The sequence below is a fragment of the Mustela erminea genome, chromosome 10 (genome assembly GCF_009829155.1).
Source record: "Mustela erminea isolate mMusErm1 chromosome 10, mMusErm1.Pri, whole genome shotgun sequence".
NCBI lineage: Eukaryota > Metazoa > Chordata > Mammalia > Carnivora > Mustelidae > Mustela > Mustela erminea.
In genome coordinates this window covers 55,354,981-55,368,360 of record NC_045623.1, presented here as the reverse complement: position 1 = coordinate 55,368,360, position 13,380 = coordinate 55,354,981, and the positions used below count along the sequence as shown (strand labels likewise).

General features: G+C 40.5%; 1 protein-coding gene across 1 annotated transcript; it reads left to right on the top strand.

Annotated features, from left to right (window-relative positions):
• Positions 1-3,157: 3,157 nt before the first annotated feature.
• LOC116567631 (elongation factor 1-gamma-like) lies at positions 3,158-4,569 on the top strand. Its single transcript, XM_032302841.1, has one exon. The coding sequence runs from the start codon at positions 3,167-3,169 to the stop codon at positions 4,478-4,480; it is 1,314 nt and encodes a 437-aa protein (XP_032158732.1). The 5' UTR covers positions 3,158-3,166; the 3' UTR covers positions 4,481-4,569.
• The last annotated feature ends 8,811 nt before the right edge of the window (positions 4,570-13,380 follow it).

The window sequence follows — 13,380 nt, the reverse complement described above, 5'->3', positions numbered from 1 at the left end:
ACACTTCCCTTCTGATGTATAGAGGCTTTTCCCCACAACAAGCAATTCTCTGTGACACCATCTGGGTGGTCTACAATTTATCTTCTGTAGAAAATGTCAGATTACGCGGGTTAAGGGTTCAGTCCCATAAGGCTAAGATTGCCCCATTCACACATATACTTTGGGTGCCAGTTCGAAACCCACATGATCACCCACTGGCTATGAATCAGTGCCCTCAACCCCCTTCTCAATTTTAATTAATTTGCTAGAGTGGCTCACAGAACTCTGGCAAACACTTACTTACCTTTAAACAACTGATGAAACGACGTGACGAAGGACACACATGAACAGCCACATGAAGACATATGTATTGTGAGGCCTGGGAGTGTCCTGAACACAGGAGCCTCTGTCCACGTGGAATTTGGGGCATCACCCTCCCAGTGTGGATGTGTTCACCAGCCTAGAAGCTCTCCAAACCCCGTACTATGGGGATTTTATGCCTTCATTACCAAGGCATGATCAATTCTCAATTCCATCCAAAGCCCCTCTCCCCTCTCTGAAGGTGAGGCTGAAAATTCTAAGCTTCTAATCCTGGCTTGGTCTTTCTGGAGATCAGTGCCCACCCAGGGGCCATCCAGTAGCCCACCCAGAGCTGCCTCATTAGAATGAAAGATGCTCTCAGTGCTCTTATCATTTATGAATTTATAAGGGTTTTAGGAGCCCTGTGCAGGAACTGGGGGCAGAGACCAATAAATATATTTTCTATAATCTCATGGTGGTCAATTCCAGGTATAAGAAAACAAGGTAGTTTGGGAGTCATTCTAAGGACAGAAATAAAGTACATCAGGGAAAGCTGCTTCTCTTACCAACTATATGAGATGATAGCTCAGATTTTAGGGGGAAAACAAATTCAAAAGTAATTGAAAGGTAAATTGGGACTCAAGGAGTAATAAAATAAAGGACAGCGATAATGAAAGTTATCCAATTATAATTCTTTGAGGAATATGAAATAATACTCATCAAGTTCTCTATCACAAAAGGCATTCATTTAAGTCCTGCAGTTTTGAATAATTATTCCAATTAAAGTTTTCCATGGAGTCACAATGGTGGTATATAAATATATAAACAATCAGTTAATGAAATGAGCCATAACGAATGAGATAAACACCTTTAATATTAACTTCTCTCTTGTTTTCCTTTGCATACAGCAATGAGGAATGGGGGCTGGGTGATGGGTATAAATGAAATTGAAATGTGTGCGAGCATGTGGTTGGTTACCTGAGCTGTTGATGATAGAGTCTGATTGTCTGAAAATAATGGATTTGACAAAATCTACAAATCAAAGTCCCTATGTCATACATCAACCTCCCAGGTCCTAGCTTACAATGTATTTATTTTTAATTTTTAAAGTAAACTTAATAGTTATTTGGGGTTTTAAAAAGATTATTCAAGGGAAAATTGTGTTTTTTTTTTTATCCTTCCTTTTCTTTTTTTTTCTTTTCTTTTTTTTTTGGCTTAAAAAAGAATACAGAAAAGTTTAAAGACAAAAACTAAACACCCACAGTAATGCCAGTACACAAAAATAATCACTTTTGCTATTTTGTGTATTTCACTCTAATCTTGTTTTTCTTTGCATATGAATATAAATAGGTTGAGAAATGAAAATCATTCCCTACGTGTAATTCATACCCTGCCTTTTTCATACTGATCGTTATTTTAGGCCCAGCACTAACAAGTTTAGTTGTCTAAGATATTCATAGCATTTTAGAAGCAGCAAATTAGAAGAGAGATTTAGGGACCATTACAGGAAAATTTACTCTCAACTCACAAATGAATGTCTGAGAGTGTAGTAAGTTAGAAAAATCTTTGAGTGAATAAAATCATAAAAAGCTCAGGATTAGAGAGGAACCCAGAGAACATGCAATTCAACCCTTGTGCAAATGTTTAACTCCTTCTAAGGCATCTTTGTAGAATGAATACCTTAGGGACAAAGAATTTAATACTTCCCAATGGAGCCCTTTCCATTTCCAGAATGGTTTTTATGCTAGTTAGGGCAGGGCTCCTATCTGTAACAGATAATCTAGTCAAATAAATCTAGTCAAGTCGAGTCCAAAATGGGTTACCTAATGGGTAGCAGGCTCCCCTCCAGACACTCATTCAGGGCCTGATCTCTTTTCATCTCTGGCATGTATCTTTCAAAGCTTCTAGAATCACTAACTTGAGGCCAGTGGAAGGAGAAAGTGCATGAAGGATTGTGCAAAGGAGTTATTTCTGGAGCAGGCCTGAAAGCAACAAATGTCACACTCCATTGGTCAGAACTCGATCACATGGCCATATCTAACTGCAAACAAGGCTGGGAAATGGGTCTAATTTTGTGCCCAGGACAACGAGAAACAGGTTCTTGGAAATGACTAGCCACTCAATGCCATAGTTTTATTCATTAGAAAGTTCATTCTCATGTTGAGCTGAAATTCCATGTAGATTGGTTCTAATTCTGCCCCCAAGAAAATAAAAAATAATTCTAATCCCTCTTCCACAAGATAACCCTTTAAATGCCTAAAGAATGATTTTAGGTTTCTCATATATGTTATTTTCTTCAATCAAATTCCTCCAATTTCTTTAGTTTCTTCATGTGACATTACTATTAAAGCCTAGTCATTTTGGACCCATTTGTTATAGAAATAAGTACATTTTTCACATATCTGTATTCCCCAAAGGCATTAATTTTTTAGGCATGAAAATAATAACTAATTATGCATAACAAAACTCTTCAATTACCCAGAAATAATTTAAACTTACAGGTAAAATATGTAACACAGTTCTGGTGATTCACAGACCTGTACCCCTGGGGATAAAAATATATGTTTATAAAAAATAAAAAATTAAAAAAAATATGTAACACAGTTAAAATATATGTCATTGAAAAATTATTAAAATAAAAAGGAACCTTCCTATTTTATTTTATTTTATTTTATTTTATTTTATTTTATTTTTTATGACCATATATTTTTATCCCCAGGGGTACAGGTTTGTGAATCGCCAGGTTTACACACTTCGCAGCACTCACCATAGCACATACCCTCCCCAATGTCCATAACCCCACCCCCCTTCTCCCCACCCCCTCCCCCCAGCAGCCCTCAGTTTCTTTGTGAGATTAAGAGTCACTTATGGGCTCTGCGGAATCACCATGGCGGCTGGGACCCTGTACACATATCCTGAAAACTGGAGGGCCTTCAAGGCCCTCACTGCTGCTCAGTACAGCGGGGCTCAGGTCCGCGTGCTCTCCGCACCACCCCACTTCCACTTTGGCCAAACCAACCGCACCCCTGAATTTCTCCGTAAATTTCCTGCAGGCAAGGTTCCAGCATTTGAGGGTGACGATGGATTTTGTGTATTCGAGAGCAATGCCATTGCCTACTATGTGAGCAATGAGGAGCTGCGGAGAAGTACTCCCGAGGCAGCAGCCCAGGTGGTGCAGTGGGTGAGCTTTGCTGATAGCGACATAGTGCCCCCAGCCAGTACCTTGGTCTTCCCCACCTTGGGCATCACGCACCACAACAAGCAGGCCACAGAGAATGCAAAGGAGGAAGTGAGGCGAATTCTGGGCCTACTGGATGCTCACTTGAAGACGAGGACTTTCCTGGTGGGCGAACGTGTGACACTGGCTGACATCACAGTTGTTTGCACCCTGTTGTGGCTCTATAAACAGGTCCTGGAGCCTTCTTTCCGCCAGGCCTTCCCCAATACCAACCGCTGGTTCCTCACCTGCATTAACCAGCCCCAATTCCGGGCTGTCTTGGGGGAGGTGAAACTCTGTGAGAAGATGGCCCAGTTCGATGCTAAAAAGTTCGCAGAGAGCCAGCCTAAAAAGGACACCCCAGGGAAAGAGAAAGGTTCTCGGGAAGAGAAGCAGAAGCCCCAGGCTGAGCGGAAAGAGGAGAAAAAGGCTGCTGCCCCTGCTCCTGAGGAGGAGATGGATGAATGTGAACAGGCATTGGCTGCTGAGCCCAAGGCCAAGGACCCCTTCGCTCACCTGCCCAAGAGTACCTTTGTGTTGGACGAATTTAAGTGCAAGTACTCCAATGAGGACACACTCTCTGTGGCGCTGCCGTATTTTTGGGAGCATTTTGATAAGGATGGCTGGTCTCTGTGGTACGCTGAGTACCGCTTCCCTGAAGAGCTCACGCAGACCTTCATGAGTTGCAACCTCATCACTGGAATGTTGCAGCGGTTGGACAAACTGAGGAAGAATGCCTTTGCCAGTGTCATCCTCTTTGGAACCAACAACAGCAGCTCCATTTCTGGAGTCTGGGTCTTCCGAGGCCAGGAGCTTGCCTTTCCGCTGAGTCCAGATTGGCAGGTGGACTACGAGTCATATACCTGGCGGAAACTGGATCCTGGCAGCGAGGAGACCCAGACACTGGTTCGAGAGTACTTTTCCTGGGAGGGGGCCTTCCAGCATGTGGGCAAAACCTTCAATCAGGGCAAGATCTTCAAATGAACATCTCTTGCCGTCGCCTAGTTGCCTGTACCTACCCTTCAGGGAGATGGGGGTCATTAAAGGAAACTGAACATTGAAAAAAAAAAAAAGAGTCACTTATGGTTTGTCTCCCTCCCAATCCCATCTTGTTTCATTTATTCTTCTCCTACCCCTTTAACCCCCCATGTTGCATCGCCACTTCCTCATATCAGGGAGATCATATGATAGTTGTCTTTCTCTGATTGACTTATTTCGCTAAGCATGATACCTTCTAGTTCCATCCAGGTCATCGCAAATGGCAAGATTTCATTTCTTTTGATGGCTGCATAGTATTCCATTGTGTATATATACCACATCTTCTTTATCCATTCATCTGTTGATGGACATCTAGGTTCTTTCCATAGTTTGGCTATTGTGGACATTGCTGCTATAAACATTCAGGTGCATGTGCCCCTTCGGATCACTACATTTGTATCTTTAGGGTAAATACCCAGTAGTGCAATTGCTGGGTCATAGGGCAGTTCTATTTTCAACATTTTGAGGAACCTCCATGCTCTTTTCCAGAGTGGTTGCACCAGCTTGCATTCCCACCAGCAGTGTAGGAGGGTTCCCCTTTCTCTGCATCCTCGCCAGCATCTGTCATTTCCTGACTTGTTAATTTAAGCCATTCTGACTGGTGTGAGGTGATATCTCATTGTGGTTTTGATTTGTATTTCCCTGATGCCAAGTGATATGGAGCACTTTTTCATGTGTCTGTTGGTCATCTGGATGTCTTCTTTGCAGAAATGTCTGCTCATGTGTTCTGCCCATTTCTTGATTGGATTATTTGTTCTTTGGTGTTGAGTTTGCTAAGTTCTTTATAGATTTTGGACACTAGCCCTTTATCTGATATGTCGTTTGCAAATATCTTCTCCCATTCTGTCAGTTGTCTTTTGGTTTTGTTAACTGTTTCCTCTGCTGTGCAAAAGCTTTTGATCTTGATGAAGTCCCAATAGTTCATATTTGCCCTTGCTTCCCTGGCCTTTGGCGATATTCCTAGGAAGATGTTGCTGCGACTGAGGTCAAAGAGGTTGCTGCCTGTGTTCTCCTCAAGGATTTTGATGGATTCCTTTCTCACATTGAGGTCCTTCATCCATTTTGAGTCTATTTTCATGTGTGGTGTAAGGAAATGGTCCAATTTCATTTTTCTGCATGTGGCTGTCCAATTTTCCCAACACCATTTATTGAAGAGGCTGTCTTTTTTCCATTGGACATTCTATCCTGCTTTGTCAAAGATTAGTTGACCATAGAGTTGAGGGTCTATTTCTGGGATCTCTATTCTTTTCCATTGATCTATGTGTCTGTTTTCATGCCAGTACCATGCTGCCGTGATGATGACAACTTTGTAATAGAGCTTGAAATCCGGAATTGTGATGCCACCAACTTTGGCTTTCTTTTTCAATATTCCTTTGGCTATTCGAGGGTTTTTCTGGTTCCATATAAATTTTAGGATTATTTGTTCCATTTCTTTGGAAAAAAAAAAAAGGATGGTATCTTGATAGGAATTGCATTAAATGTGTAGATTGCTTTAGGTAGCATAGACATTTTCACAATATTTATTCTTCCAATCCAGGAGCATGGAACATTTTTCCATTTCTTTGTGTCTTCCTCAATTTCTTTCATGAGTACTTTATAGTTTTCTGAGTATAGATTCTTAGCCTCTTTGCTTAGGTTTATTCCTAGGTATCTTATGGTTTGGGGAGCAATTGTAAATGGGATTGACTCCTTAATTTCTCTTTCTTCTGTCTTGTTTTTGGTGTAGAGAAATGCAACTGATTTCTGTGCATTGATTTTATATCCTGACACTTTACTGAATTCCTGTACAAGTTTTAGCAGTTTTGGAGTGGAGTCTTTTGGGTTTTCCACATATAGTATCATATCATCTGTGAAGAGTGATAGTTTGACTTCTTCTTTGCTGATTTGGATGCCTTTAATTTCCTTTTGTTGTCTGATTGCTGAGGCTAGGACTTCTAGTACTATGTTGAATAGCAGTGGTGATAATGGACATCCCTGCCATGTTCCTGACCTTAGCAGAAAAGCTTTCAGTTTTTCTCCATTGAGAATGATATTTGTGGTGGGTTTTTCATAGATGGCTTTGATAATGTTGAGGTGTGTGCCCTCTATCCCTACACTTTGAAGAATTTTGATCAGGAAGGGATGCTGTACTTCGTCAAATGCTTTTTCAGCATCTATTGAGAGTATCATATGGTTCTTGTTCTTTCTTTTATTAATGTGTTGTATCACATTGATTGACTTGTGGATGTTGAGCCAACCTTGCAACCCTGGAATAAATCCCACTTGGTCGTGGTGAATAATCCTTTTAATGTATTCAGGAGAATAGGAATGAGTTCTTCTTTAAATGTTTGGTAGAATTCCCCTGGGAAGCCATCTGGCCCTGGGCTTTTGTTTGTTTGGAGATTTTTGATGACTGTTTCAATCTCCTTACTGGTTATGGGTCTGTTCAGGTTTTCTATTTCTTCCTGGTTCAGTTGTGGTAGTTTATATGTCTCTAGGAATGCATCCATTTCTTCCAGATTCTCAAATTTGTTGGTGTAGAGTTGCTCATAGTATGTTCTTATAATTGTCTGTATTTCTTTGGTGTTAGTTGTGATCTCTCCTCTTTCATTCATGATTTTATTTATTTGGGTCCTTTCTCTTTTCTTTTTGATAAGTCTGGCCAGGGGTTTATCAATCTTATTAATTCTTTCAAAGAACCAGCTCCTAGTTTCGTTGATTTGTTCTATTGTTTTTTTGGTTTCTATTTCATTGATTTCTGCTCTGATCTTTATGATGTCTCTTCTCCTGCTGGGTTTAGGGTTTCTTTCTTGTTCTTTTTCCTGTTCCTTTAGGTGTAGGGTTAGGTTGTGTACCTGAGACCTTTCTTGTTTCTTGAGAAAGGCTTGTACCGCTATATATTTTCCTCTCAGGACTGCCTTTGTTGTGTCCCACAGATTTTTGAACCATTGTGTTTCCATTATTATTTGTTTCCATGAATTTTTTCAATTCTTCTTTAATTTCCTGATTGACCCATTCATTCTTTAGAAGGATGCTGTTTAGTCTCCATGTATTTGGGTTCTTTCCAAATTTCCTCTTGTGATTGAGTTCTAGCTTCAGAGCATTGTGGTCTGAAAATATGCAGGGAATGATCCCAATCTTTTGATACTGGTTGAGACCTGATTTAGGACTGAGGATGTGATCTATTCTGGAGAATGTTCCTTGTGCACTAGAGAAGAATGTGTATTCTGTTGCTTTGGGATAAAATGTTCTGAATATATCTGTGATGTCCATCTGGTCCAGTGTGTCATTTAAGGTCTTTATTTCCTTGTTGATCTTTTGCTTGGATGATCTGTCCATTTCAGTGAGGGGAGTGTTAAAGTCCCCTACTATTATTGTATTATTGTTGATGTGTTTCTTTGATTTTGTTATTAATTGGTTTATATAGTTGACTGCTCTCACATTAGGGACATAGATATTTAAAATTGTTAGATCTTCTTGTTGGACAGATCCTTTGAGTATGATATAGTGTCCTTCCTCATCTCTTATTATAGTCTTTGGTTTAAAATCTAATTGATCTGATATAAGGATTGCCACTCCTGCTTTCTTCTGATGTCCATTAGCATGGTAAATTCTTTTCCACCCACTCACTTTAAATCTGGATGTGTCTTCAGGTTTAAAATGAGTTTCTTGTAGGCAACATATGGATGGGTTTTGTTTTTTTATCCATTCTGATAACCTGTGTCTTTTGATTGGGGCATTTAGCCCATTGACATTCAGGGTAACTATTGAGAGATATGAATTTAGTGTCATTGTATTGCCTGTAAGGTGACTGTTACTGTATATTGTCTCTGTTCCTTTCTGATCTACTACTTTTAAGCTCTCTCTTTGCTTAGAGGACCCCTGTCAATATTTCCTGTAGAGCTGGTTTGGTGTTTGCAAATTCTTTCAGTTTTTGTTTGTCCTGGAAGCTTTTATAATCTCTCATTCTATTTTCAATGATAGCCTAGCTGGATATAGTATTCTTGGCTGCATGTTTTTCTTGTTTAGTGCTCTGAATATATCATGCCAGCTCTTTCTGGCCTGCCAGGTCTCTGTGGATAAGTCTGCTGCCAATCTAATATTTTTACCATTGTATGTTACAGACTTCTTTTCCCGGGCTGCTTTCAGGACTTTCTCTTTGTCACTTAGACTTCTAAATTTTACTATTAGGTGATGGGTTGTGGACCTATTCTTATTGATTTTGAGGGGGGTTCTCTGCACCTCCTGGATTTTGATGCTTGTTTCCTTTGCCATATTGGGGAAATTCTCTCCAATAATTCTCTCCAATATACCTTCTGCTCCCCTCTCTCTTTCTTCTTTTTCTGGAATCCCAATTATTCTAATGTTGTTTCGTTTTATGGTGTCACTTATCTCTCGAATTCTGCCCTCATGATCCAGTAGCTCTTTGTCCCTCTTTTCCTCAGCTTCTTTATTCTCTGTCATTTGGTCTTCTATATTGTTAATTCTTTATTCTGCCTCATTTATCCTAGCAATCAGAGCCTCCATTTTTTATTGCACCTCATTAACAGCTTTTTTTTTATTTCAGTTTGGTTAGATTTTAGTTCTTTTATTTCTCCAGAAAGGGCTTTTATATCTCCTGAGAGGGTTTCTCTAATATCTTCCATGTCTTTTTCGAGCCCGGCTAGAACCTTGAGAATCATCATTCTAAACTCTAGATCTGACATATTACCAATGTCTGTATTGATTAGGTCCCTAGCCTTTGGTACTGCCTCTTGTTCTTTTTTTTGTGGTGAATTTTTCTGTCTTGTCATTTTGTCCAGATAAGAGTATATGAAGAAGCAAGTAAAATACTAAAAAGGTGGCAAGGCAAGCAGGAAAATATGCTTTAACCAAATCAGAAGAGATCCCAAATCGTGAGGGGGGAGAAAGGGGATAAAAAGAGGTTCAGGGAAAAAAAAAAGAAAGAAAGAAAGAAAGAAAAAAAAACAATTAAAAAAAGAAAATGAATAAAGAAAAAATATAAAAAAGAAAATATTAGATATATTTATATTTTAACTAGTTTTTAAACTAGTTTATCTAATATAGTTATATATTATAAGTATATTATATATTATAACTATATTATATATTATATATAATATATAAGTTATATATTATAACTATATTAAATAAACTAGTTAAAAAACGTTAAAAAGAAGAAAAGGGTAAAAGTTAAAAAAAATTTAGCAGAAGAGAGAAAAAAATTGAAAAAAAAATTAAATTAACTGCAAGACTAAAGAATCATGGGGAGAAAGCCATGAGTTCCCTGCTTTGCTTCTCCTCTGGAATTCCGCCGCTCTCCTTGGTATTGAAACTGCATTCCTTGGTAGGTGAACTTGGTCCTGCCTGGATTTCTTGTTGATCTTCTGGGGGAGGGGCTTGTTGTAGTGATTCTCAAGTGTCTTTGCCCCAGGCGGAATTGCACCGCCCATACCAGGACCCAGGCTGAGTAATCTGCTCAGGTTTGCTTTCAGGAGCTTTTGTTCCCTGAGCGCTTTCCATAGAGTTTGGGAGGATGAGAATGAAAATGGCAGCCTCCCAGTCTCTGGCCTGGAGGAGCCGAGAGCTCAGGGCCCCACTCCTCAGTGCGCCCTCAGAGAACAGCCCCCATTTACTCCCATCTGCCTGGCCTCCGGCCGAGCTCTAAGCTCACTGAGCCTGGGACCGGTTCAAGGTAACCCTGAGCTGTGAGCTCACTCTTCGGCTCTGTCTCTGTAGCCGGCTTCCCCGTTCTAATACCTGCAAGCTCTGCGACACTCAGCCACCCCCGATCCTTCTGTGACCCTGTGGGACCTGAGGTCATGCTGACCCCATATGGGCTTCACCCCGGTTTAGCCACTGGAGCGATGTCCTTCAGCGGAACAGACTTTTTTAAAGTCCTGATTTTGTGCTCCATTGCTCTGCCACTTCCTGGGAGCTGGCCCCTCCCCCTGCAATCTCTCTTCCCGAAGCTTTGGATTCACGTCTCCGCCAGTCCCACCTTTCAGAAGGTGGTTGATTTTCTGTTTCTAGAATTGCTGTTCTTCTTCTCTTCAATCTCCCATTGGATTTGTAGGTGTTTGCAATCTTTAGATAAGCTATCTAGCTGATCTCCTGCTACCTGAAGTAGTTTCATCCTGCTACTTCTCCACCATCTTGACTCCTCCCTGAACCTTCCCATTTTAAAAAGTTAAGTTTCATGTATCAAGATGTTATGATGGGATTTGTTTGCCTTATCTTAGTATCAGCTCTAAGGTACTCCATTTTGTGGCTACACCATCTGGAAAAATGCCGCGTTCAAAGTTACAAAAGAGAGAACCTGCAGAGCTTATGCCCACTCTCAAATGTTGCTGTGTAGGAAGGACCCACATCACTTTTGCTCAGACTACTGTCCAGAATTGGTCACATGGCTCCCTCTAACTCTAAGGGCCCAGGGCATGTTCCTTTGTGCTCAGGAAGGAAAGGAAAGCTAGGTGGTGTGGGCATGAGTTAGCTTGTGTGGAGACCACAAATCCCCTGACTCGCTACTGTGGTGTAGATAAGGACGTTTAAGTTGCATTCCTGGGAGGGCCAGAACACTTCTGTTCCTGCCTAACTGGAGATCCAGCATTAATCTCATGCCTCCCTGAGGAAGTAACTCTTTGCATCCAAGGGAGAAGAGTGAAATAAGACACCCTTTCACTTTTAGTAAAGATAAGCAATTTGAAGAGAGGTGAGACATGGAGAGAGGTGAGAACGGTGAGGTCACCAAGAATGCTGTAGGTTCAAATAGATGGACATATGCTTATTAGGTTAACAAATAACAGTGACCGGGAAGTTGCAAAGTATGTCTAAAAGAATATTCTCCAAGGAAATCTCTGATAAAAATTAGTGTCAGGGGCACCTGGGTGGCTCAGCAGGTCAAGCTTCTGCCTTCAACTTGGGTCATGGTCTCAGGGTCCTGGGATCGAGCCCCATATCGGGCTCTCTGCTCAGTGGGGTGCCTGCTTCCCCCTTTCTCTCTCTGCCTGCCTCTCTGCCTACTTGTGATCTCTCTCTTTCTGTGTCAAATAAATAAATAAAATCTTTAAAAATAAATAAAAATAAATCAAAACTAGTGTCTGAAGCACATATTAAGGACCATCATGAACCAGAAACATAACATAAATGGTGGTGAGGTTTGTGAAAGGCCAGTGACAGGCATTATTATAATATTGGTTACTTCACTACACTCAATACACACAATATGCCCAGCAATAGGCAAGATGTTCTACAAACACTTTATCCTTATTACAAAACAAAGAATGGATTATGATACTTATTTTATAGATGATAAACAAGAAGAGATGAGGCCAGGTCATTAGAGCTAGAATTCTTTCAGCTGCAAGCAGCAGAAAAAATTGCTAAAATGATATGGAAATGCACTGTCTCACTTAACAGCCAATCCAGAGGGTCAGAGGGAGGGCCAACTCCAGGAACTGAGTCTCTACTATATTACCAGGGTGCCAATGTATTTCCATCTTTCCATTCTGCCACCTATAGCATCTTTTTGGTCATAAGATAGCTGTCACCATGAGATGCTTCCCTATTAACATCCAGTAGGTGAAAGAAAAAAAAAAAAAATGAACTGCTTTCCCTTCTCGGAAGCCACCTGTTTTCCATCAGACCAGTGGTTCTCAACTGAGGATAATTATACCTCCCCAGGGAAATTTGGTAATGTCTGGAGACATTTTTGGTTGTCATGGCAGGGAGCAGAGGCATTACTAGCATCTAGTGGGTAAACATGCTTCTGCAGGTACGTACAGGGTAGACCCCCACAACCAGGCATTAGTCAATACAAAAGATCAATAGTGTTGAGGTTGAGGAGCCTTGTGTTAGATTAAAGGTACATAAGGCCAAGAAACACATCTGTGCTCACCAGTTTACCCTCAGCATGTAGCAGAGTGCCTGACTCATAGGGAATATGTAGTAAATATTTGCTTAAAATTGCTGCAGTAAATTTGATCCTCATGACGGTTCTCTGGTACAAGCAGGATGGGGATCATTATTCCTTTTTTTGCAGAAAAGTATGGTTAGATTCAGAGGGCTTAAGTGCCTGACTCACAGTCAATGTCACAAAATCAAGATTCAAATTTGACCTTTCTAAAAATGTTTAGTAGTATTCTTACCCTCTCCCCATGTTTCCCATGCTTCTCTACCAGTATAGATCTTGGTCTAAGAGTACCCTCAGCTATATTTCAAAAAGCCAAGACTCAAGTTGACACAGAGAGATGATCAGTGCCCAAAACTAGGTTGTCTATAACCTTGTACAACCTTTCTCTAGATACAGTCCCACACTTACTTTGCAATTAATTACTAGATTCTACCTATATGGAAAGCCATTTTCCCTGGCCCCAGAGACGGGGAAGCTAGTATGGTTTTGTTCTATGAAGCAGGCCTGAGATCTCAACTACACAGAAGACATCCGCTGGATGTTTTCAGAGCTCCTGTTCTTGTTTCTTTCTTTCTGCTCCTGGAAAGAATTTAGTACTTAGATCTATGGGGAAGTAGGGCAAGAAGTCAACTACCTGGATCTGATTCTGGATGTTTTCATAAAATTTTTCCATATGAAAGCTTAGATGAGTGCCCATGGCCTGGGTTTCTTGACAATATCTGGAACTTTAAAGGTCCCAATGATTAGGAAGAGTCCTCAAGGATTGATGAGAACAGACATTTAATTCTTAGTGTTTTGTCACTCTGATCTTCCCCAAAAGATTACTGATGTGATAGGACAGCACACGTAAGTCATCTCTTGCATTGTAGGAGTTCAATAAATGTTCTTTTCCTGTATTTTTTTTTTAAATTCCTGGATATTTAGGTTCCAGACCAGTTTTAAAACCAAAGAGCAA